General features: G+C 42.9%; 2 protein-coding genes across 2 annotated transcripts in view; both read left to right on the forward strand.

The window, feature by feature from the left end:
• The window catches only part of UBE2J1 (ubiquitin conjugating enzyme E2 J1), a 27,216-nt gene extending 18,846 nt beyond the window's left edge, over positions 1-8,370 (forward strand). The window contains exon 8 of the mRNA XM_018554339.1: positions 7,759-8,370. Coding sequence (XP_018409841.1) covers positions 7,759-8,028 — 270 coding nt within the window. The 3' untranslated portion in view covers positions 8,029-8,370. The remainder of the gene's footprint in view (positions 1-7,758) is intronic.
• Positions 8,371-20,526: 12,156 nt separating this feature from the next.
• Positions 20,527-26,795, forward strand: part of LOC108785303 (gamma-aminobutyric acid receptor subunit rho-2-like) — a 48,041-nt gene continuing 41,772 nt past the window's right edge. The window contains exon 1 of the mRNA XM_018554345.1: positions 20,527-20,657. Within this exon, the coding sequence (XP_018409847.1) occupies positions 20,542-20,657 (116 nt within the window). The 5' untranslated portion in view covers positions 20,527-20,541. The remainder of the gene's footprint in view (positions 20,658-26,795) is intronic.

Here is a 26,795-nt window from a genome sequence, read left to right on the forward strand (position 1 = left end):
TATTATAAAGAGGTTAATATCTGTCCTGTAATGTGTTTCATAGAAGAACTACCTATATGTGGGAAACAATCAGGTAGTCCTCAGCAGCTGTGGGAATGTAGAGGGTTAGATGAGTGTATCTTCATTTAGTGTTCTCTGACAATCCTTACAACTGTCTTATGTCTTTTTTCAAAGTCTTGTTTGAAGCGTGTGTAAAACCAAAACCTTTTTGTTAGTTTTGGATAGAGCAGGGCCAGGTAATTTTTCTCTCCCGTTCATTGAAGGACACAGGGAACAGATCGGAGATCATGTACTGTAGGGTAATATCGCCACCTGCAGGAGAAGGACGCTAGGCACAAAACTAAAGACCAAATACAGCCTAGGGGCGGCCCCTGCCGGTGGCCAAACCCCCCACCTGCTGACAAGTCTCTTGCCTAGCGTCAGGAGTGAGGAGCTAAGAATTTTTTCTCGGGTATTCTTACCTGCTTCTTCCTGATCTTTTTCAGTGGAATCTTCTAGCAAGTGTTGTCCGGGCGACAGGCTGGATGTCTCGGATCCTTGGAGTCTCCCCGGGACGACCGACGATCGCATGCAGGCCCGCTGCGGTGGGTCGGCTGCGACGGTCCCGCTCCGGCGGGATGGCCTATGGGTTCGTCCCAGGGGGGTGCATATGACTGAGGGTCTCGGCCGCCCAGTCACAGTACTCCCCACAGGCTTCTGGCGCCGCGACTGCGGTCGGGGGCGCCAGTCTTCCGCAGTACCTGTGCACCTGGTCTTCAATGTTCCCTGTGCAGCTGCTCGACATGGATGCTGCGTATGGCCCACGTTCCCCGGCGGTATGTATGGCGCTGCGTGGGCCCGTGATGGGGGGGTCGGTGGGGGTCCGTTGTCTGCTGGTCTCCCTTTGGGCTTCCTGGCCTCCACTTCAGGGACATCTCCCGTGCCCCCCCTTTGCACGGCCTGTACTTCTGCGCCCCTTTCCCAGTCTCCCTTGGTGCCTGTGGGGTCCTTGGGTGGGGGGTCCGCTGGCGCTATGTTGTCTTTGGAGGCTTTTTCCTCCACTATGGACAGTTTTTTGTGTCCCGGATGGAGCGCGCACTGACGCAGCGCCCTCCACGGAAGCGCGCTTTGCCGGCCCCCTCCCCGGTCCTTTCTGGGGATTCTGAGGAAGAGGGGGAAATTTCGGCTGCGGCCGCGCAGCACGACCTGGGGGATTCATTCCAGGCGGAGTCTGCTAGTGACGAAGAGTCGGGGACTGCCCTTATGGTCCAGGAGCGCGAATTGGTCGCGGCCTTGGTTCGCGCTGTGCGGGAAACGCTTAAAATTGAGGAGACTCCGAGCTCTTCGGCGTTCCCGCCGGTTCCTTTTGGGACGCACAGGAGTAGGCGTTCCACTAAGGTTTTCCCTAGGTTTGCCTACGAGCAAGTCGTTTTCCGTCCCAAAACGCTTCTTGGTTCGTTATCCTTTTGAGGAGTCCTTCCTGTCCAAGTGGTCTACTCCCCTCGCGGTGGATCCGCCGGTTTCCCGCCTGAACAAGGCTACGGTCATCCCGGTGGAGCATTCGCCTTCCTTTCGGGATCCCACGGATAGGAAGGCGGAGGCGGTGGTGGTGGAGCGTACTATGTACTCGGTTTCCGGGGCTCTGTTGTGCCCCGTGTTGGCTTCGGCCCTGGTCTCCCAGACCTTGACTGAGTGGATGAAGATGCTGCGTCAGGGTCTTCCAGAAGAAAACGTGTCTCCTGCTTATGTCGACCTAACGGAGCAGGTGGTGCAGGGTCTGCAATACCTGTGTAATTCGGCCTTGGATGCGGCACCGTTGGTTTCCAAGCTGTCTGTGTCGGCGGTTACTCTTCGGCGCCTCCTCTGGCTCTGACGGAGCTCCCCTTTACGGGGGAGCGTCTGTTCGGGACTACCTTGGATGAGATCATTAAGGATCTTACGGGCGGTAAGAGTACCTTCCTACCTCAATCTAAAAAGCCTAGGGAACAGCGGCGGAAGCCGGGTCCTTCCTTTTCCGCTCACAAGCGGCTTTTTCGTCCGCCTCCACCCTCCTGAGAAGGGCGGGAAGTTCAACAGACCACCGCCTTCCCAGGCTGCCAAGCGCCCCTGGCAGCCCAGGAACGCCAGGCCCCAGGGTAAGTCCCCCCTCGGCATGAAGGCCTGCCCCCATGGCTGTCCCGCGTCTCCGACACCTGGGTGCGGGAATTGGTGTCCTCGGGCTACAAAATAGAGTTTCTGTCGCGTCCCGAGGACAGGTTTTTCCCTTCCAACATCCGTCTTCCTCCACAGCGCTTGGCGGACCTTCATGGCGCGGTGGCGGGTTTTTTGTCCCAAGGGGTGGTGGTTCCGGTTCCCTCCTCGGAGAGGTTCAGAGGGTTTTACTCAAACCTATTTACGGTGCCAAAAAAGGATGGTATTCGTCCCATCCTGGACCTCAAGCGGTTGAACGTCTTTGTGCGCGTTGGAATTCCGGATGGAATCGATCCGCTCTGTGGTGGCGTGTCTTCACCAGGGGGATTTCATGGCCTCCCTCGACATCAAGGATGCCTACCTTCACGTTCCGGTCTGTGCCTCCCACCAACGCTACCTTCGCTTTGCGGTGGGGGACGACCATTTCCAGTTTGTCGCTCTCCCCTTCGGTCTGGCGTCAGCGCCTCGGGTGTTGGCCCCGATCCTGGCCCTGTTGCGTTGTCAGGGGATCTCGGTGGTGGGGTACCTGGACGACCTCCTGCTGAAGGCGGAGTCGCATTCATCTCTGGTGGCGGATCTGGCGATCGCGGTTCGGTCGTTGGAGGAGTTCGGTTGGCTTCTGAACTTCCAGAAGTCTTGCCTGGTGCCGACCACTCGATTGGAGTATCTGGGGTTGATTCTGGACTCCACCTCGGCACGTTTTTTTCTACCCCCCGAGAAGCTTCGCTCGCATGTGGCGCTGTTGCGGGCACGTCGGTGGTCGACGATCCGTTCTTGCATGCAGGTCCTAGGCCTCATGGTGGCTTCCTTTGAGGCGGTACCTTACGCTCAGCATCACACGCGCGTTCTGCAGAGGACCATCTTGTCGCTGTGGGACAAGTCCCCCCTTGTCGCTGGACTGGACGGTTCAGTTGCCTCGGGAGGCAATGGTCTCCCTGGTCTGGTGGCTTCAGTCCCCGTCTCTGTTGTTGGGCAAGTCCTTCCTTCCCATTCACTGGACGGTGGTCACCACGGATGCCAGCCTGTTGGGCTGGGGGGGCGTCCTGGACGTTTGGACAGCTCAGGGCCGTTGGTCATCGGAGGAGTCTCGGCTTTCGATCAACGTGCTGGAACTTCGGGCGATCCGCCTCTCCCTTCTTCATTGGACGGACCAATGAAGGGGCGGCCGGTCCGGGTTCAGTCGGACAACGCCACGGCTGTGGCTTACGTCAACCATCAAGGCGGCGCAAGAAGTGTGGCCGCGGCTCGGGAAGTGGAGAGAATTCTATCTTGGGCGGAGGTGCATGTTCCGGCTCTCTCCGCTGTGTACATTCCGGGCGTGGAAAATTGGCAGGCCGACTATCTCAGTCGCCAGTCGGTGGACCCGGGAGAATGGATGCTACATCCAGAGGTGTTTCACCAGCTTTGTCTTCGCTGGGGGACCCCGGACGTGGATCTCCTGGCGTCTCGCCTCAATCGGCAGGTCGTGGCCAGGACCCAGGATCCTTGGGCGGACGCGGTGGATGCCCTGGTGGCGCCGTGGGATTGCTACGGTGTGATTTACGCGTTCCTTCCACTTTATCTGTTGCCGCGTCTTCTTCGCAGGGTCGCGGTAGAAGGCGTCCCGGTCATCCTCGTGGCTCCGGATTAGCCGAGGAGGGCGTGGTACGCAGATGTGGTTTGGTTAGTGGCGGACGTCCCCTGGCGCCTGCCGCTCCGTCCGGATCTCCTATCTCAGGGTCCGGTGTTCCATCCGTCTTTACCGTCGCTGGCTTTGACGGCGTGGCTGTTGAGAGCCAGGTGATGAGGGATCGTGGGCTCTCGGGTGCGGTTATCTCTACGATGTTGCGGGCTCACAAGCATGTGTCCCGCAGGATTTACCATCGCACATGGAAGGCTTATTTTGCCTGGTGTGAGTCGGTGGGATTTCTGCCTCGTTTGTTTTCCGTTGCCAGAATCCTCGCCTTTTTACAACGTGGTGTGGATCAAGGGTTGGCCTTGAGTACGATCAAGGGCCAGATTTCGGCTTTGACTGTCCTTTTTCAGCGGCCGATAGCCTCCAACGCCTTCGTTCGCACTTTTGTGCAGGGGGTCACACGTATCGTTCCCCCTGTTCGCTCCCCGTTGCCGCCGTGGGATTTGAATCTGGTGCTCTCAGTGTTGCAGGAATCTCCCTTTTTGAGCCTCTGCGTGACATTCCAATTCTGGCTCTATCTCAAAAAGTGGCCTTTTTGGTGGCGGTCACCTCGATCCGCAGGGTCTCGGAATTGGCGGCCCTCTCTTGCTCGTCCCCGTTGCTGGTCCTGCATCGGGACAAGGTGGTTCTACGGCCTCGGCCGTCTTTCTTGCCGAAGGTAGTTTCGGCTTTCCATCTCAATGAGGACATTGTCCTGCCTTCCTTGTGTCCGAAGCCTGTCCACAGGAAGGAGAAGGCACTACAATGTCTGGACGTGGTCCGCGCCATCCGTGTTTATGGCTGCGTTTCGTGGGTGTGTACTCCTTTTACTGCTTGTTACTAAACTGGAAACTTGTCAGCAGGTGGGGGGTTTGGCCACCGGCAGGGGCCGCCCCTAGGCTGTAATTGGTCTTTAGTTTTGTGCCTAGCGTCCTTCTCCTGCAGGTGGCGATATTACCCTACAGTACATGATCTCCGATCTGTTCCCTGTGTCCTTCAATGAACGGAGAGAAAAGGATTTTACGGTGAGTACCAAAATCCTAGAGACGCAGTAGGAAGTTTGATGAAATCACCCAAAGTGAGGAAAATGCTCCTCTTAGACAGTGGTCCCATTGGAAGATTTCCTCTTACCTTTTACTTCTAAGGAAAGCTTTTTGGATTTCTCCTCACTTTCTGTTTCAGTGACAAGGGTCACCAGTGCAAAAAAAGAGGTGAATCTCCCTAATTGGGACTCGCAGGTTTTGCCTAGACATACATTTTAAAATCTTTCCAATATTTAAAATGGAACTACAACCTCCAATACCTCACAGCCAAGGAAGGTGCCATCTTAGCCTCTATTTGGATTGCAGTTGCCATGGTTCTGCACAAGTGATCAGCTATGACACCAGTCATATGAGGACTTGAAAGTTCAGTTGAGAGTTGAAATCAGCACACTGGCAACCTTCACAGTTGGCATGCCTTAAAAGTAACTGTTTTGGGAAACATTAAATTGGTGGGTCTAGTTCACCTTTTAAAATGCTTCCCTATTTCCCAACAAACCCACTCCTGTTTAGCAAACAGCATAGGTAAACCGTTCCCTATATGTGCAATATAGCAGACAATCAAGATTTTCTGCCCTCTAAAGTAATGTTATATGCTGGATCGTTTCCAATGCAAGGTTTTAACTGAAGCACTTTCGAAGGGATAGTCTGGCATTCCAGCCAGTGGTGGGGGTAAGTATCTAGGTAGAAAACAGTGATTTGCATCATGGGGGAGCATCAAGGGAGTTGAGGGCTGTTATATCAAGCTTCCTTTTTCCCCCCTTAAATATGAAATGGGATAAGAGCCTCTCGTTTATATAATACCGCTTCTATAATTGAAAGTATTAATTTGGCATTTGCCTAATTCTCCCAGTCTGTGGTACTTTATATAACACATCCATTATGGGAGTGCATGGAGTCTGGTCCTGAGCCAAGGCAGCTGCTGTTGGACTTTTGTAAATGCAATCTAAATTCAGTGATAAATTGTGCTGAAATCCTAGATAAGCTGCACTTTATTTATTTATTTGTTTATTTTAGCGGTGATGGGCCTGGGGATTGGTATAGACAAAAACACGTCTAATAACGTCAGACCATCTGCTGTGGCAGGCTTTGCATTTTACAGGCTCAGTAACTGGGGGAATACCCTCCGACATTGACTTCACACAATCGCTAGAGCACTGATCAGTGGTCCTTCTTCTTTTTTTTTTCTATTCTAAAACCCCTTTATCTTGAATGCTGTATGATATACGGGGGAACTTACACAAAGAGCAAACACAATTGGCATGTAGTGTATGACGTAGATGATGACTGGGACCTGTCTCAATGGAAATGCATTAAGCTGCAGAAAGCTTACTCCACATTCGGTTACATTTGCTGCCTGATCTCATTTGTGCTGTAGGCTAAGCAGACAACTGCCTAACAAAACAAAGTACTCTGGAACAAACTGTTAACTCCAGACACTGAAGCTCCCTATGCAAAGACAAATGCAGAATAATTGTTTTTGTGGAACACTTAAACTGATGAACTGTGCATTAATATTTTTAACTTGCACAAACATATTTGTTTTTGCCTCATCTCCTGATGTTATACTTTGCTGTTTGTGTAGGCATTAGTGTTTTAAAGGATTAGATTTTAGCTCTTTTTTTTCCCACCACTGTTATCCTTATAGTCTTGTAAAATATTGGTTAATGTTGTGATCTCAAGTTGTTCTGTTACTTAAAACCAAAGTCCTATATGCAGCATATTTAAAGCTGAACTGCAGGCATATGGCTTAATCCACAAATTAAATACATAAATGGGAGCTATTTTACCAACCAAATGATTTGTATTTATGTCCTGAGATTTACACAGCTCTGCCACACAACCGTAACTGGCAGAGCAGGAGACTTGAATTTTCTCTGCCACAGTTAAATTACACCTCCTAGGTCTTGTTTCCGCCCCCAGCCTATGAAAGGAGAATCGGCTTACTTATAGGCTTATCTCACTGCACCTTTGCTTACTCCTGCTAATGACCTGTTCCTTAAAGGAGAACTATGAGGTGAGTGCTTTTCACTCACCTCATAGTTCTAGCCGACCTGTGACAATGAGACTCTCGCAGGTCGGCTCAGTAGATCGGTAGGTGAGCGAACACATACCGGCGTTCGCTCACTTCTCGATCCTGTCAAAGCTCTCTGCCGTGACAGAGGAGGGCCTGGATTCCCCCCTCCCCGCTCCGATCCTCCAGCGCTGAACGGGAGGGGGCAGAGCCAGCTGTCACTCACGCAGCTGGGCGGATCCAGACATAATTGTCGGGATCCGCTTCAGCTGCGGTGTCTCAGTATACCGCGAGCTGTAGCTTGCGGTATACTGAGCTTAGGGTGACGGGAGGATGCTAGTTTGTGTCCTCCCGTTACCCTAAGGAGATCTATGGGGAAAAGCCCTAACCCCATAGTTCTCCTTTTAATGGCATATCAGCATTGCCACTTCTGTGTGACTGGCTCTTTCGGCTGCTCCTCTCTCCCCAAGAGAGACAGCTCAAGACGGCTCAGGATTTCTAAAGGATCAACAGGTTTTTAGTTTTTTTACACTCCTCAAATAAATTAAATATAATGGTTATGCTGGTATATTTACCAAATTTAAATGGGAGCAAATAAGAGATATTTTTTGTTAGGGTTTACAGGCCTTTTATCGCTGTTGAAAAGGGCCACATACAGTTATTTATTATTCAAGAAGCTGTTAAAAAAAAAAAAACAACAAAAAACATGCAATAACTAGCCAACTTGGGGCGCAGCTAATAAACTGCACAACTGGAGTGAGGTTTTTTAGTTGAAATTTGTATTGAAATTGCTCCTAGATCAATAGCTGATAGACTGATATTCTAGGTTCTGTGTAATAAAACACTGTGCAGTGATCTTAACACTCCAATCCCTTTTTCAGGCTGAGACTCAGGATAGAGAAGCTCCATCTGGTGAAGAAGCTGCACAACCAGCACCCGCTCCCAATCTGTCGAGGAGCCCTCGGCAGCGACGAGCACAACAGAGAAGGAACCCTGCCTCTCCAGGGCTCATCCCAGTCCAGCAACATGCTGTCAATGCAAGCAACACTGGGACAACATTGCTGATCGTATTGTTGACATTAGCATTGGCAGCTCTTATTTTCCGCAGAATATACTTGGCCAATGACTACATTTTCGACTATGAGCTATAATGTTTGGTTGGTTCTGTAAGGAATCGACATGAACGCTTGTTAAAACATGTTTAAGTTATGACAACTATTTCCAGGAATGACTTTCTGTTCAAAACCTTTTTATCTGCTTAGATGGCTATGGCATTCTATAACATTATTGCTGGAGTTGGCTGGATCTTTCTTCCAATCAGGCTTATATACTTTGAACAAGTACTTTGTTTATACAAATTATATTTATATGTTTTCTGAACAAAATTAATAATGGACAGCAAACCACCCATTTTGTGCAAAAGAAAACAACTGCACTCCCACCATAGATAGATATACTGTTGCAATGTTTTTAATGCCTAGGGTATGTTAAATGCCTCCCATCTTATGTTTATCTAAATGAGGTTAATGGAGGGATTGCTGTGACCGTGGTCTCCAGAATCTTGTGGTTTAGGTTGAGTGTACATCTATTTATCTGATTTATTCTTTTAAAAAATGCGCAAAAGCAATTCATACCCACTTTATTTGAGTTGCACAGCCTTAGCATTTCAACATTGTTCTGTGTACGGTTTGTAGTTGATTTGGTTTTGCACGTGGTTTTTTTTAATAGTACATCCATTGGGTCAAAACACTGGTGGCATGGGTCAAAACACTGGTGGCATGTTCCCAAGGCTGAATCTATTTACACCATTCGTGATCAGCTTTCTTGATATAGAGGTGGAAGTGTCCGCTATTGTCTTTACATCCAGCATGAGAAACGCTCAGATTAGTGCAGGTCGATCAGTAGTGACACTGCTATGATCCAAGCACAGTATTGACACTGGTGTTGACCAGACCCTGAGTTAGTTGTCTAGTTGGCCCTGCTCCTATGTTCAACAAGCCTAGTATCATTCACAGAGTGTGGAGTACTGTATCGCGCAGTATTTCTACTTGCAATGTAAACAGGCAGATTTAGCGACCAAGGTGGCCAGTAATGTGGGTGTGAGTGTTTTGCTGCACGGCACAGGGGCAAAAAATGCTGCATGGGATCTAATTTACCAGTTTTTTAGATTGTACAGTTTTCCTGTCTGGTTTAAGCATGAATAATCGCTTAGCTAGTTTTAGTAATCAAGAAATTAATTTATACCTCCATATTTTTTTTTTTTTTTTAACTTGAAGACTTTTCAGAAACTGTCCTTTCCTGAAGAGGAGTCTTGAAAAATAGCAACATGAAATAATACATCACAGAACTATCTTAAAAATTAGGCCAGAAATCTTTTTTGCTATTTTTTTCCTTTTTTTTTTTTATGGAAGGGGGAATGTGTTTAGGGATTGTCTCTGAAGATCACATGGTCAGTATCCAGTAGTCCTATTTTCAGATGTATATCTTGCTTTTTTTAAAATTAAAAGTAATTACTTAATATGTTTATTCTTGCATTATAATGTACGATATGTAATTACCTGAAATCATTGTTCTCTGGAAAATATATGTATATATACACAATAAATCAAGTGTGTTGAGTTTTATTCTGTTAGCAAAAGCTGAGATTAAATACCGGTAGTAAGTGCGTTTTGATATAGCTGTGATTTATAAAAGCAATCCCTTGTAAGAATGTTTGTTTATTATTCTTATAACGGCTATAAGTGTTTTTTCCATCAGTATTCATGTACAAGGTCCATGTCACACCAGTGTTTCTGTCGCAGGTGCTCTTACAATTTTGCTTTCTCACAGGCCAAACCAGCAGGGTGATGCTTTGGCCAGGAAGGGAGTGATGGCATAGAAGCAGGTGCAGTGGTCTCTTTATTGATCCTGTTCCTGGCAAGTTTCCATGATAGGATCATTAGTGTGACTTAGCCCTAAAGGTGCCCATACACCTTACAACCATTGCAAGACTTTTGTCTTGCGATGGTTGTAAGCTAATTAAAAGCTTGTACGATCTGCCCATCTTGGACAGGCAGATCGTACTTGCGATCATCGCAAGCCCGCCCCCCTGAGGGGCGGGCTCCCGATGACTGCAAACGGGCAGTGTGCGCGTGCGGCTGTTGTCGAACAAGCAGGCCACTAACTCGCCGAGAATCGTACGATTCGCGGCGGTTTTCAAGCCTTGTTCGACGGAAGACGTGCGACCATACTGTAGAAATGGTTGCACGCCTTCCATACACTGCACGATTATCGTACGATCGCGGGATTTCCCGCGTTTCTCGTACGAGAATCGTGCAGTGTATGGACACCTTTTTAATGTCCTGAAAATGTTTCTGTGCATAACTCACCTGTTCCATATTGCAAAACCCTACTGAATCAAACACTAATGGCTAGGAAAGTGCAGGTAGTTCAGAAGCATACTCATGGAATGCAAGACTGTTCTTTGAATATTCTATTATTTTAAGATGGTATAGTTAGAACAGTCAACGTATATAGTTATAAGAAGAATGTTACAGGGACATACTTCCTGTATAAACTACAAATCCAGCCAATTTTTAAAAACATTTTTATTGCCGCTTGTGACCCCCATTGTGGAGTTCTATCTTCCATTCATCTGTTACTGTGACACCAGAAATGGTGGATCATTGGGCCATGAAGGCAAAAACAGCAATAAAACATTTTCAGACGTTCTCCTGGGACATGCAAAAGGCCCCTATTCCCCTATACCCCTATTCTGCAAGTTTTCTTTTTCAGTCCATGAGATCCCTGTCAGGATAACTATTCCAGAGCTTACATTTTGATTGCAGTAATGGCTGCTCCCAGATATGTCTTCACAGGCTCCCTTTAAAGTAAACCTACCCTCAGAAATACAGAGGTTGTCATTGCTGACCGCCTTGTCAAAAAGCTAGTATTCTGGCCTTTGTTATTATCTGCCTATAATATGGTCTGAGTCCCTGACCTAGAACATGTATGTTGGAAGGATCAAGCAGAAAAAAATCAAAATTCCTTTTTCTGCATGCTTATTCTAGGAAAGCACCTAAAAATAAAGTCAGAGGGTCAGCCTATTAGCATTTTCAATAAGGGAGGTCAAAAGTGATAGCCTCCACGTGTACTTTAATTTATACCTGTGGCTAGGCTGTAGACATTTAACTATTGACATATCCTTAAAGCTGTACTCCAGTAAAGAAACATATTTTGGGCACAGAGCACTGCCTGCTGGCAGCCAGTTACTGGAAAAATCCTCCCTTCTTTGAAGCTAGATACCCCCACAGCAGTGATCTTCTGGTGCTGTGGGGGTTAAAATCTGTGGCAGTGTCTGTTTAGGAAAACCTCATTCACCCTCCCCTTGTCCATTCACAAAACTCTTAGTATTACGTAAATGGACAAGGAGAATTCCTGTCATCCACCCTGCTCCATTCACAGAACGGGAGGGTGAATGCAGCCTTTCATCTATGATGTAACAGAAGATCACTTCTGTGAGAGGTATCGAGCATTAATAGAGGAACATTTTTTACAGTAGCTGCCCTGCAGCAGATCCGCCTCTGCTGCCAAACAAGGCATTGCCTTGGCTGGCACTTTTCAGAGGAACGACAAAAAAAAGAAGCCCAAACCAGTGAGGCAAAGCCTCACCAGCCATTTAAACCGCTTTAAATTTCTAAACAAGCAGCTGCTGTAAGGTCCCGCGCTTGCTGGGGACCTCGCAGTGCTGCCTCCAGTATTGGCCACTCATCTTCCTGTAGAACCACGCTGTCAGCACCCATCCACCAGACCATCCGGACCCCGCAGAGGGCTACCTGTCAGAATCTTCATACTGTGTGTGCACTATCCAGTGACTGTCAGGTTATGCAAAATATATCAAACAGGAAGGGGGGTGGGAGCAAACTTAGATTAGGGGGGTGTCCAAGTTTAGTCTTGCCTAGGGCACCACAAAGCCAAAATACACCACTGACTAGCAGCCAGCAGGACATGGGATGTCCTTTTATGTGAGGTAATCCATGTGACTTGTGCTGTGTGCCTAGAAATGTTTTAATACTGGAGTTAAGCTTCAACAAGCAGTAAAAAAAAAGCTTTGAATCAAACCATCACTGACTTCTGTAACTAAAGGTGCTGAGGAGAAATTCATCCTCACATTCTTAAAAAAAAGTGCACTTGTTGGACCACATAGAACTCTTCTCACCTCATCTGTATGACCCCTTCTGGTCAAAATATCCCCTTCTAGCCACTTGTGTGTCCTACTGAATGCAGGCTTTGTAAGGACACAGTCAAGTGCATGATAGCCAATGGTTGCAAACTACAATAAATGTAAAATTAAATGATCCTTTTGTACAAAAAGTAATGGGAAATCTAAAAATGTTGACATCTGTTATGCTGACAACCATATAAGTGGGGATAGCCCCTTGCTTTGAAGAGGTCTTCTCTTACTTCCTGCTGTGTCTCTGGGACAGTAAAGAAAATAAAAATCTCCCTGACAGATCACAGAAAAAAAAAACATTCCCCATTCTATCCAAAACTAAAAAAGGTTTGTTGCTGTACATCCAATAATAAAAGAAACTTGTACTGAGAGAATATGGAGCCTGACATTGTTTACAATGCTTTACATGCTAATGCATGGCTGTCATGATTCAGTAGCGTCAGTACTTGCTGAGGCACGGCCCTTGATGTATGCACATATGAAGCACTGACTTCAGTAGCTGCATGCTTGTTCCAGGTAATTGACGCCAGAGACAATAATCAGTCCTAGGTGTTCGGTGATGATAGGTCTCACTTTTTTAACAGAAACATCAGAGCCTGCCATTGCTTACCACCTTCTGAAAATACTATTTGCCTGGGTGTCTTGGGCCGTAATGCTTTTTTAGTAGCTGAACCCTTTGCATCAATCTAGCCAGGCAACAACTATTTTCAAGAGAGGACCTCAGCAATGGCAGCCTGCATATATTCTCAGTACAGGTTTCCATCAAATGGCACAGTCACATTGTAAGGATTATCCATTTAAACTGCTGTGTAACCCAATAATCCCGCATGACCTCTTTAATACCACTAGATGGCAGGTGTCCCTTAACAACAGAGCCAAGAGATTGCTTTTTCTAGTCCTCTGCTGATCCTAACCTGACGTGCGCCTGAGCTAAGGCAACCATTTAAATGACCCATTTTGTGGATATCTACAGTCCATGTGAACAGTTGGAGAATCATGACCGACTTAAATCCACATGCGTGAATGCACTCAGTTCAACAACTAAATACAAATATTTTACCTCCACGTGAACCATTATATATTTGGTTTTTATATATCCTTGCCGCATAGAAATGAACCATAAAAATAAAATGTGTTACATTTTCCTTAAAGCGTATGGAATATATAGCAGCTTACTTATCCTTAAAGGCCACTTTAAAAAAAAAATACATTTACACATATTACAAAACAAATTGTTCCCTTTTTTTTTTTTAACAGCATTGAAGGCAATAAGACATTGCAACTGCGATCATTATAGGTGCGATGCTCTGGCTCCTGCAGACTCATCTTCCCAACCCATGTCTGTACCAAGGTACAGACTTTTAGTTACAGGGACGGGAGGAAGAATGAATGGAATACAAGTGCTGTGACATCACCGCACTTGTATTCCTTTGGGAACTACAAGTCCCTCTGCTGTGGTGGCTGATGGGATTTTTAGTTTCTTCATTCACAGATCCTATCAACAAACCGTCAGGAGCCAGTGGAGAGAAGAACCACATGGTGTGGCATTGAGTGTTTTTTTTATTTTTTATTGGACAGCTTGGACCAATGGCGCTTTGCCATTGGTCCAAACCATCCACACAGCTGAAGCCTGTAACACAAAGTAGAGGCTGTTGCAGCTCTTGCCTCACAATGTTAGGTTACACAAGCAGTAAGGAAGTAAGGAAGTTACGTGTGTAACCTAACTTAGCTGTCAAAAGCCAGAAGCAGCACTGCCTGTAATTAACAGGCAGCGCTCCGTCCATGACAGGTTATACAGCAGGGAGGCTTTCCATGCTCTGTAACCTGTTACAAGCCGCTCTGAACCGCTCATAATACGAGTTGAGACTCTGCCTCACCTGCCTCCCCTGACCGCACGTCCCTGGATGGCAATGGCAATGTGACTGTGTTTCATGTTACAGCATGAATATGGAATGAACATGAAATTAAATATGGTATTAAAGGTAAACTTAGCCTTTGAATGTGGTGGCTACATTAGTTTTCTTTGTCAATGGTTTTCCTTGAATAAGACTCAGTTTACAATTCTGTTTTAATAAATAAACAGGTAAAGATTACAGACACCATACATCCACTCCTATAATGTAAAGGTGAAATGGCTTAGATAAAGAGCTACTGAGTTATGTTACATTTACAAAAGTGTTTGCAAATTCTTGAGGTCAGAGTAAGAGAACTGTAGGTCTTTAGAAAAACAATGTGAGTATAAACCATAGCTAGAGTAGTGTAGCCTCTGGGGAGCTGTTCTGTCAGACCATTCAGGGTCTTAGGATGCCCTGAATTAGTGTCAGGGAGCACAACTGAGGTTCAATAATGTAGGCAGCAGAGAGTAGGGATATGCATGTAGTGAAATAAAAAAGAAGAATGTTTTTATAAAAAGAGGAAAATTAGGAATCGGGAGGTTGGGGTGACCCCATGCCTAGTGACTGCTATCCCAGGTTCAGGTTAACAGAGCTTTCAGTTTAGGAAGTAAGTAGGAACTGGTCCAAGTCCTTTTGGAGGTAGTGAAGGATCAAAGGCATCAACGTTTTCTTTATCTTTTTAATTGAGTCACTAATAATAGCTGAGAGTTTTTCATTGCTAAGATACCAGGCCATTTTTTTGTTGGTTGCCAACCACTTAGCTTTAGCTAAAGGTTGCCTTGAGACTGTGAAGATAAAGGGGACCATCCTAAATTGGTTGTTGGTGCATCCCACTGGTTTGAAGTTGAGAATAGTTTTGTATAGGTTTTTAGGGTTGCCTTTAGCTAACATGGTATAGATCAGCCTGTAGACCGTAATCCATGCTTAACATTGCCACCTAATGGCATATCACTTAAGGTATGCCCTCTGAGGGGTTGTAACTCAGGGTAGAGCACACCCATTGCATGCGTGAGCTTCAATCCCTGCAATCTCCGTTGCTACCTTTAAAGGGAAAATCCGAAAGCCTTTATGACAAATCTTAAGTGACACTGCATTATTGTGCTCATGGTTGTTACCATGAAAGATGGGTTGAGGAAGAGGGTGGCAATGTTACCAATAATAAATGAAGAAGGAGTGTTATTAATTCATTCCCGAAATTTAGAAAAAATGTCTGTTTTTACTTTTTTCCTTCTTTTCTACACTTCAGTACTTCTGATCTCCTGCAGCCTCTTTTATCCACGACCTGTCTACACAGACTGTTTGGTGCAGGCTTACTGATGGTGACAATAGTGGACCATGCTGTCCCAATGTGTGTCTCCACAGCTGTCTCCACCAGGGTAACAATGCAAGAGCAAAATTGGAAGTTCTTCCTAAAAAAAGGACCTTTTCAGGCAGGATCACCAGGTATTAATTTAATTTATTGAAAACTGTATAGAAAGAAAATTGCAAACGCATTTTGTAATTATGTTAACATGTTAAAACATAAAAGATTTTAGTGACTGTATTTAACCTTTCTTTAAGTTAAGCGAACCTGTTTTCATCTCAAATAGGGATGCACTGATATCGGTTTTTCAGTATCGAGTACCGGTGCTTCCGCTGGCATGGAGCCGGCTTCCCGGGCAATCAGGAAGCCGGGCAGCATGTAATGAGGCGGGTCATTACTTGCCGCCCAACTTCCTGATTGCTCGGGAAGCCGGCTCAATGCTGATTGTGATTGGCTGGGAAACCAACTTCCCACCCAATCAGCATCGAGCTGGCTTCCTGGCCAATCAGGAAGTTGGGCGGCAAGTAATGACCCGCCTCCCGGGTTTCTGATTGGCCTGGAAGCCGACTCCATTCTGATTGGCTGGAAATCCGGCTTCCCAGCCAATCAGCAAGGTGTTGGCTGTTCGGCTGACTCGATGCTGATTGGCCGGGAAGCTGGCTTCCCAGCCAATCTGGTCAAGGTCATTACTCGCCACCTGGCTTCCTGATTTCCAAGGAAGCCGACTCCATGTTCCCCTACGGCACTGCTGGTCAGAGGAAATTTTCCTCTGACTGGAAGTTCCGGTAACGGAGCATTTGGGCGAGTACGAGTACTCGCCCAAATACTCGGTATCAGTGCATCTCTAATTTCAAACATCCAATCATGCAGAAGAATTCTCCACATTCCACTCCCTCTGTTGGCCGATTCCTGTAAATTGGCTGAAATTTAAGCCATGGGCGGCCCTGTTGGCCCCACCTAACTCAACAAAGTTCAACTGAACTATCATAGAAGCTGGGTGGAAAATTGTCTGCCAAATAGTGACTGTGACCAATCAACTGCAGGCACTGTTTGGGTGTTCAAGTAGCCGGCAGTGGATGATTCTTCCATTCACACTGTTTAGCGTAAATAGGGGAACCAGCGGTTTTCTCTCTAAACATGTATGACCAGCTTAACTTGCACACACTCTCTTGGTGCTTACCCACATTCCTCACAAACAGGGTTATTCACAAAAAGGTGAAGAGTTTGGAGAAGGCAGGAGAAGTGAACAATGTAGGACAATATAGCTGAACTGGAAAAATTCTCCAATTCATCTCACTTTCCAGTTCAGCTATGTTGTCCTACATTGTTCACTGCTCCTGCCTTCCCCAAACTCTTCACCCTTTTGTGAATAGCCCTGTAAGAGTCTTTAATGGCTCCGCCTAAGAGGACAAAACCAAATCATGTAAAAGAGACATGTCAGCACATTACATATCATCGGCTTGAGCTGGAGAGAGGTTTTTTTATAGAGTTATATTTGTAACTTTTGTAATGAAGTGGTTTGTTTCTATTCTCAGGCACACTAATAATATGCCAAGTACTTTTCAGTTTCAAGTGTCCTCTCACAACAGTTGTTAATTTTGGCAGCTCATTTCATGTTCTAGCTGACAATTGAAAGACGTTTCTATTTATGGTGCATTGATTTTTTTTAAATCCACACATTCCAATTAACTGAATCTAGCAATTGTAACTCTATTTTGAATGAATACACTCTTTATAACTCTATTATTAACACGATTGCTTAGATTGATAGGAATAAATATATAACTTTGGGGTGGGTAAACTAATAAACTCTGTCAACTGCTATAAAGAGTCATTCATTACATTCTTTGTACATTATAAATAATGACAGAATATATGTGTTATCATTACTACTAACTTCAATGTTTAAAACTTCAACAAAGTCTTCAACAATGCTCATCGTGTAATGAGCCAGCGACAGCTGCTCACCTTCCAGAGCCCTCCAACATCAAACCGACTCACCACTAGTCTGTCCCCATCGCAGATGGTCACATATTTCCTAGGTACTGACAGATATGTTACTTAGGCATTAGCACACTGCAGCTGACCTGTGATGCCCTAGTTTTGAATATGGCTCACTGCACCAACACAGGGTCTGCTGCTTTTCGTTAAAGCTTAATGTTATGTTGCAGCTTAGTTTGGACCATGGCTCCCGGCTATTCCTGTCTTTTTACTTATTTTACGATTTTAATTGTGTATTACCTCTCCTGCCTTCTGTCTAGTTCAAACTATACCTTTGCTTTATGATTTGCATTCTGTTACTTACCTGACGCCTGTCTGTTAGGAGTCCCCAATGGGCAGGGCTGGAATCTGTGGACCTGTCTTATAAAAATATTTTCCGTCATAGTTTTTGTCAACAGCACTTTTTGAGTGAATAAAACTAAATAAAAACTAAGTTATGATGACTAAAACTATAACAATAAAATGTTAGGGAGAGACGATTTGGGAAGAGATCTGATCAGAACTAATGTCTTTGGAATTCTAGTTCTGATTCCATCCTGAATGGACGGCTAATAGATAATATGTGCCATGGCATTACAGCCAATATAGTTTTTCATTTTAATATTTTACAGCTTCACTTCTGCTTGAAAGAATAAATAATGTGATATGCAAGTTGTTATAATCAATGCATATCAAATTACTGGTTCTTTGTTGAAAATACTCAATATTATTGTTTCTTTATAAGGCTTGCTTTAATCTAATTTTAAGATAAATAGAAACATATTGTATATTACAACAGGTAAAATCTTTGTCTGTTTTGCATTTTCAAACCTTAATCCCTTCATGACTAAGGCCTTTTTTTAATTTTTTGCACCCATGTTATATTCCACATTTTCGGCCTGAAAATTACTTAAAACCCCCAAACATTATGGGGTCTGTTCACGAAGCAGCCGAAGGATCTAGCCCTAGCTGCGGCCAATCCTTCGGCTAGCTTCGGCCTCAGGACCCCTTCGGTTCAGTATAACTGAAGGGCTGCTGTACAGGCTATTCACAATAGCCCGTACAGCTCCCAAACTTAGCCGAGTGGCTCAGTCGAGCCGAAGGCATATGCCTCGGCTCGGCTGAGCCTTGCTGAAAGCCGAAGCTGGCCGAGCGACCGGCTGACAGCCTGCTTCTGACAGCTTGGCGGAGCCAGCCGTGATCTTACGGCTGGCTCCGGCCACTTGCAGAGAGATCAGCGTCCCTAGTTACAAGCTAACAGAAATAGCAGTGTTTCTCTCCTTGGCGGCCAGGAGTGGGAGGCTCCCAGAGCGCCCGGGAGAGATTTTTTTCTTTTTTTTTGACGGCAGCAGAACCCCCGGACAATAGAAAACTGTTGGGCGGAGCTAGCTGTCATTGCTAGCTCCGCACAATCGTTTTCAATTTTTTTTTTAACTTTTTAAACTATTTTTTTGTTCTACTCGGTCCCTATGAGGGACCGAGCAGAACAGCCGAGCCAAATCCCGCTCAGCGGCATTCGGCTATTCACTCACTATATAGAATAAAATGGTGGCAGTTGCAAATTTTTATGTTGCACGATATTAGCGCAACTCCTTATCAAACCCCAAAATTTAGTGAAAAATTGTAAAAGTAATAAAATGTTGAATTTTACAATTGTGTGGTTTAGTGCCTTCAAAAAACCCACTACCTTTTTGGTGTGTGCGATATACAGTTTATATATGATGAGGTTTGGCACTGTTGGGTTACCACTGATGCCTTGAGCTATACCTTTTTACATTTACCAGACTAACATTAACTGCTCTGTTAAAAAAAATACAAAAAAACTGTTGCTTACATATTTGACTCCACAAACAGCTGATGAGTCACAGGAATTCGCTCCTCCCTGAACCCCCATACAGAGTTTACTTTAGAGACAGTCAATCTGAAACCAGTTTATTTAAGATTTCTATAAAGATTTTATGGGAATAGTACTAGTTAAGATAACACATCAGTTAATGTGCAAACATTTAAAAAATGGCCAAAATCATTATAGTTTCCATTTAATGTGGGGCTAATGGGTTATCCTGTACAAAATTAACATTTTTAAAAGGCAGCATATTAGACCAGAAGAAAGATCACACCTGATCTAAATAATATTATTATTAATAATAATATCATTCTCATAATAATCCCATTTCATAATGAATCATCTTAATGGGAATTTAATTTTAAAAGTTTCACAATGTGGGATGGTTTCAGAAGAAAGATTATAGTAAACTGACTAAAAAATAATAATTTGGAATCTTGCTATACTCCTGCTATGATTTCAGCACCCTGTCTGTATGTTACTATGTAAAAATGTAATTGTTGTATTTATATTGATTTGACGTGACATCATGCTTGATCTCAAATTGAGTCTCAATTCTATTCATTATTCTTTATTTTTCTCACTCTAACTCTTGTCATGTATGATGTATAACCTAATCGAAACAACCTCATGTCACTCATTGCACATTTGATTCTGTTAGATCAATATCCTTTTGACATTGACAAATCATACCATTTGACATTAAAACAATGTAGACAATGTACTGTATGCGATATTGAGTTGACCAGTTTTCGAAAATCAATCCTCAGCAAAATTTCCCTTACTGAATTTTAATAATTGATATGTGTCTGGTTTTCTTTATTACTTCTTACATGCTAAAAGTATGTTCTGTATTCTGTTCTGTATTTCTTGTGACTGATGCAGTACTGCTACAGAAGAAAAAAAAAAGTGACATTGTGGTATTTACTACAAGGTCTGGACACTGTGAATTTTCTGCTCAATGCCAGCGTTTTTCATTATTTGCACCCAGTCATTAGCTAGGATGTTAAAAATAACATTTGTAACGCAGCGTTCAGAGGTACTTGTAAAGATTCCATCGTCTGCCATGAAAATCTAACCCAGATTAGAGCTCTGATGAATCATACAGAGTGTCCGTAATTGCATTCTGAACCACATGCCTATTATGTAAGGGGTTTAGTGAAATCTCTGCCCTAGGACCCCAGGGGATATGTGGCATAGCACAGCCAACTTCTGATAGCCCTCAGAAATGGCCAGTGCCCATCATTCATGTAGAGGAAGGTCTGTGATCTGAAGGGTTTATAGGAGTCAGATGCACAGCCTGCACACTGATCTGTCTGACCAGTATGATTCCTAGGACAAACAGCTGACTCAATGTGTGCACCACTAAGCATTGCTACTGCTGGGAGAAACTGCAGAGCAGATCCTAGTCTAACCACTGTGCTGAAAATGCCTCATTCATTCAAATTCCTTCTGCTCATCTTCTGCCTCGTTCTTCTCACAGAAAGTAAAAAGCATCGGAGAAAGAGATGGACAAATCAGGGAGAAATGCCCAAACAGGCCAGGTAAGTGTTGGTACACCTGTATCCTCCTTTTATTTTATAGTTGGATTGTATTATGAAGGATCTCATTGTGCCAGATGTGTTCGATTGATGTAGGAAGTACTATACTTGTACTTACATCTTTCCATTTGCAGTGATTTCCATTTCATTTGTTTCATTTTTTTCAGTTCAAATGCTATGCATGTAACTGAGGATTTTAAATAAATTATATGCTTTCCTTTAAATTCTCCTTTGAAGCTGTTTAGGATAGTAAAAGCTGAACCCGACAGATGTGAAACCTTCTAAACAGGAATTTAATAATAATTTCTGTACTTTATCTACCTAATAATTTAAAGTGTGTTAAAATCATATAACCTCAAAAAACCCTTATTCAGTATAACATTATAAAAAGTAGTAGTTTAATTACAAAGGGCATTAAAGTTATTGGCTACATATACTGTTAGGCACGCTGATGCTTTGTTTATGCTGAACTTTGTAATCCACTGATATGGAGTACCCATTACAATTTACTTAACAAGATTAGAAGCCAGACATTTCAATCCAGAGGACCTTGTGCATTGTGTTTGTATTGTTTTCAAAACCACAAATCTAGTATAAGATGTTTTAAAATGATCTCTTTTATCACTGTACAGAAGATTTATGAATTTGATATTTTTTACATATTGGACAACTGTGACCAAAAAAAAAAAAGAATCAGAAAATTGCTGGGTGTAAAGTTACTGTAAGGATCAAGACAACAATAGTAACTTATCAGTTATTTGCCATAATTTATCATTCTTTTTTAGTTTATGCATAGTTCACATGTTGAACGAAATATGAAAGACATACTAAGATATAAGCTATACACGAAGGTGGTTTATGTAAAAGACATATTAGACCCTGGTTAACAAGATGAAAGCTACAAAACCAATCTGATTGTACCTTTGTATTTTGTATTTGTACGTTGGTAAACTGAACTCTAGCTGTTATGGGTTACTTTATGCTGGGCATTTTGTAATGTTCTGCTGAATGAGCCATGTGACTGCTTTATGGTCAGCTAACGAGCTTCCTTAGACTGTAAGTTGGAAGGCTTGGAGCATTTTTTTTGAGAATAATATGAAAAATGCAGCTGTAGTGAAGTTGAGGCTTTTTGCCTTTGGATGGATTTTGTACATTAAAATGAAGGACCACTAAAACTACATTCAAGTATAAGACATGTGAATACCTTTCATGTGTACATATTATGTGTGTGTGCGTGAAAATGCATATAAATATATATATATATATATATATATATATACACACACACACACACACACACACACACACACATACTGTATATTTACATACTCACTGTATGTGTAAACATTCCCAGAGAGCTAATCAACCCTTACTATTTTAATGGAGGCAAATCCACAAAAAAAGTGGTTGCTCTGCAAAATTTACAGGTCAGCATATCAAATTATTGAAAGGATATAAACATATCTTCATATTGTCTCTTTTTCTTCTGCTCCGAATGATGTGCCCAGTTGCTAAAATCTGAAATGTGTGCCAAGTAGTATTTTTATAAATTATTTCTTAGTGTTGGTATTGTATGAAATATTGTACTCCTAGCATCTCCTTAGGTGAAGTAACTATTCGGAAGTATTCTATTAATGAGCTATCTGCCATTACAGCAAAGCTTTCCTATCAATGTGTTTTACTACTCTGGGACCCATTCGAACCTAAGGAGATCCTAAGATGTCTACATTGTTCTGTGACAGAGAACAGGAGCTAATGACAACAAGTAGGGGAAGGATTTCTGTAAAATTCTGACTACAAACTTTGGCAGTTAACAAAAGTTTTGGACGGCTGCAGATAGATTAGAAAAGGTAATTTCAATTGCATTAAATACATATTGGCTTTTGCGACAGTTTGACATTGCTGGAATGACTACCTTCTTTGGAGGCAGAAAAGTATTATTATGGAATCGGAGGATGTGATTACTATTTACTGATTTGGAGTTCTCGGTGTTACATCATAAAGTAAATCTTTTAAACCATTCACACAATCTGTTAGGAGTCTTTGTGCCCTCTGGTTATGTCATTATACACAAAAGTGTCCCTTTACATTATTTGTTAAAGCTGATCTAGAAGCAAAAATGGATTATGCATATATTAGCCTCAAAACGGAACATTTTTTTCTCCTAAGGATGCTCTTATGTATGTCTCCAACAATCATGATGTCCATGGTCTGATGAGTGCAATAAGGACTGGTAAATAATTGGAAAGTTCAATAATACCACCATCTAGGAATGATATAAAGAATATAAAGATAGGAATGAATAAAGCTTCCCTAATGCTGTGTAGGAAGCCATTTTTTTCAATGCTCCCCATAAATGATCTAATGTGATGTAAGCACACTGTAAGGCTGCTATGCAAGACTGACAACACATACAAATACTGACAGTACTATTCATCATGTATTAAAAAGAAAAAAGTTGTTTGTTGGTAATTGTTTTAGTTGGTATTATTTACAGGTCTATTCACAAAAGGGTGAAGAGCTTGGAGAAGGCAGGAGAAGTGAAAAATCTAGGCCAAAATAGGCGATTTGGAAAGATTCTCCAATTCAGATCACTTTCCAGTTCAGCTATGTTGTCCTAGATTGTTCCCTTCTCCTGCCTTCTCCAAACTCTGCACCCTTTTGTGAATAGACCCCTTAGTATAGGATACATGAGTGCTTTTTTTTCAATAAGGATTTATTAAAGTGTTACAATAGTAACATACAGTAGAATGCAGTCAGCAAGGTTACAGATGTTGATCAAAGACAAAATACGCATACAACAAACATCCAACATTCATAAGACAGGTACTAGCATTATGTCTTATTATGTTGTAGATCCTAAAAGGGAAATACATCAAACAAACAGGCAAATAGCTATGTGCCTCCACACATATCAACATAAAAAACCCCTAGAAAACATAAAATTCCCAGTAAAGTTGTAAGTCCAAGCGTGAACTAGTAGGAGTCGGTACCCGAAACCTAAATGAAAATAGGGCATGGGAATGCAATGAACCTGCGGGGCAACGGGAGGATCACTGTGTTTCGGTACTTTCTTCATGGGGCCCAGGATACATGAGTGCTTAGATTATTCTTTTTGTGTTTTTTCTTTCCACAAATGCCTTGGTAATAGACAAGTTTTTGTATTGAGTTGTCTTCTCAGGTGGTTTATGTTGATGTCTTTTTTAAATCTTTTTTCTTTAATTTGTAAACATTGTTAAATAAAGAATTAAATAAAATAAGAAAAAAGGTAAACAGCATAGGCTGCATATAGCAAATAATCACATAGCTTTCATTTTTCTAGTATTAATCAGTAAATAAGAACAAATATCTGAAATGTTGGTATACATGCAAAAAATTTAAGGAAGAACTGAAAAAATTAATTATTTATTTAATAATATCTGAAATACACTATAAATATTTATAAAGGCAGCTGAAAGTCACAAGAAATATACCTTTTCACAACATGTGCAAATTAAAAAGGACAGATATGTCATTAAAATATTCCCCTGATCATTTGTGCTGCCATTTGAATTCAGCTTGCTGCCCAGAATGTCAATGGGTTACTTCTTGCAATATAACAAACACAGGAAACTTGGTAACAAACCAGTTGCAAATCAGAGTCGATGCACCTGGTAAGCTACTTAGTGTAGTTGCCAATGTATTGTATCAAAAAATTATAAGTTGTGGAACCTTTCTCAGGGAGATATAACAACAAGCATTAAAAGGCTGCAAAAAAGGTTGGAAAGGGAAAAAACACCCTTTTCAGATACAGAATTTGCAGCTAGGTACCACTACTAGTTTTAATTCCTGGTTCAAACCCTGTGGTGGTAAAGTAGTATAAATATATATACATTATCTTTCTGAAGTTGGACTTGGTCAAAGTCTCCCCTATGTGTACTTATCTCCAGCTGGTCTACAGCTTTTACTCCTAACCCCTTTGGTGATGAATTGTGATTCCAAGAAGTGTTTTGCTACCTGGATTGTTTTGTTCTTTGTCATAATATCTCTTATATATTTGGACATTCTAATCCTACATTCACGTTTGGTTTCTCCAACTTAAATATGATTACAGTGGCAAATAAGCTGATAGATCACTTTTAATAGCTGCCAATTCAGGAAGGTTTGATTTTTAAATTATTGAGTACCATTAGAGTTTGTGAAAGTACTGCTCACTTCCACATGCCTACATAACAGGCACTCCCCCGCACACACATTTAAATGTGCCTCGCTTTGTACCTTGTCCCATTTTTCTCCAATGTGTCTTGGAATATTCGATGGACACCAGCATGGTTTATATGTTCTGTTCTCTTTTTGCTGTAATTAGCGATCGGGATCCACTATTTCAGCCACTGACAGATTGAGCTGCAAACATATGCCAATGTTTGATGATAATTTATTTCAAACTTCTTCAATGTGAACCACAGGGAGTCACTATTCTACTTTTATCTCCTTTTTCCCTATCATCATTAATCTTACTACTCAATACATCTTCCCATTTTTCATGGAGAGATTTTATGATAACACTGTCCAATCCTTCTATTTAAATAGCATTTAGTTTTAAAAAAGAACTCAACTAATTTTTTTATTAACCACCGCACTGCAAGGGTTAACTGCTTGTTTGGTTTTAGGTTTAAAAAACAAAGTTTTACTCACCCGGTGCTACAAACCGGCTTCTTCTTAGACCGGTCCTTCCATCGTCTCTCCCCCTACTCTGCAGCTGTCTAAGGTCCCATAAATCACTTCTTTACATTGTGTATATGCATGAGGACCCTGGGGAAGATTACAATGCTGGAGGGTGAGACAGACTGGAGGGAGCAACGTGACAGCTGGCCGGCTCTGAGCTTCAGGTGAGTATATCTTTGTTATTTTAGCACTTAGACACAAACAAGCACTAAACTTAACAGGTCATAGGGAGAATGAAACACATCAAGGTTAATTTACTAAAGGCAAATTGGCTGTTCACTATTCAAGGGAATTTGCACTTCCATCATCCAATCATGTGCAAGCAAAATAATGTTTTTTCCCTTTGATCATGATTGGGTATTCTTTGCAAAGTGAATTTTCACCACATTCACTAACTAAGGGAAAATCCCCTTGCAAAGTGAACAGCCTATTTAGTAATTCAACCCCATTGAACATTTTGATGTACAATTTGTAAATTACAATAATTGTGTGCTTCTCTAATCTACCAATACAGGCAGGTATGGGCCCGTGTGCATGCCACTCCTATGGCCACTATCTGTATCTGCTTTGAAATACTGCACAATAAAGCCATTGCCTGATGTAAACGGACAGATATATGAGGTAACAAGCAAAATATCCAAGCTGAATGCCGCTCGGCGGCTTTCGACTTTTTACTCACTGCCGTTTGGCCCCTATGAGAATAGGGGCAAGCGGCAGCGAGGAACTGCTTGAGCTTTGACTCAACCAATTCAGATGTTGAATCGGCTGAGTCGAACGGCTTCTGCACATCGGCTCAGCTGAAAATGCAGAGCATGTTCTGCTGACAGAAGGAAGCCAAAGGCAGCCGATGTACGGCTGATTTTAGCCGATGTACGGGGCTGAAGTGAGTAGCCAAACGGCGTTCGGCTCACTTCACTTCGCCTCGGTTATTCACGCGGCTGCCTTCAACAGCTTTGTGAATAACCCGCTTAATTCATCCACTATAGTAGTTGGCAATGGATTATACTTCAAATTGCACTAATGAATTTCATTATCTAAGTGCACTAATTATCTAATCCAGTAGATCAGACGTGAGGACGTTGCGCGATATTCCAAAACAATTACTTAACCCTTGCAGTGCAGGGGTAGCCCCACTGCAAAGGGTCGTTTGTCTGGAGCTGTTCTTTAAGTACTGGGAAACAGATTGACATGGCATATAATATATCATATCAGTAAAAATAGCAGTATTGGTAATGATAGGTTGCAGACCATAAACTGTACTGATGATCCATTCCTCACACCCCTTGTTCTCCGTGGAGACTGGAAAGCATAACAAACTACCCATATCAGTTTACATAACTGTTCATTGATGGACTTTGCTGTAGTCCTTCAAAAAACTAGATAAAAAAGAAAATGACAAGATATATACACAGTATATGCTACTTTGGCACCACAGGG

Source organism: Nanorana parkeri, unplaced genomic scaffold, assembly GCF_000935625.1.
Source record: "Nanorana parkeri isolate BGI_ZX_2015 unplaced genomic scaffold, ASM93562v1 scaffold154, whole genome shotgun sequence".
In the NCBI taxonomy this organism is placed as follows: domain Eukaryota; kingdom Metazoa; phylum Chordata; class Amphibia; order Anura; family Dicroglossidae; genus Nanorana; species Nanorana parkeri.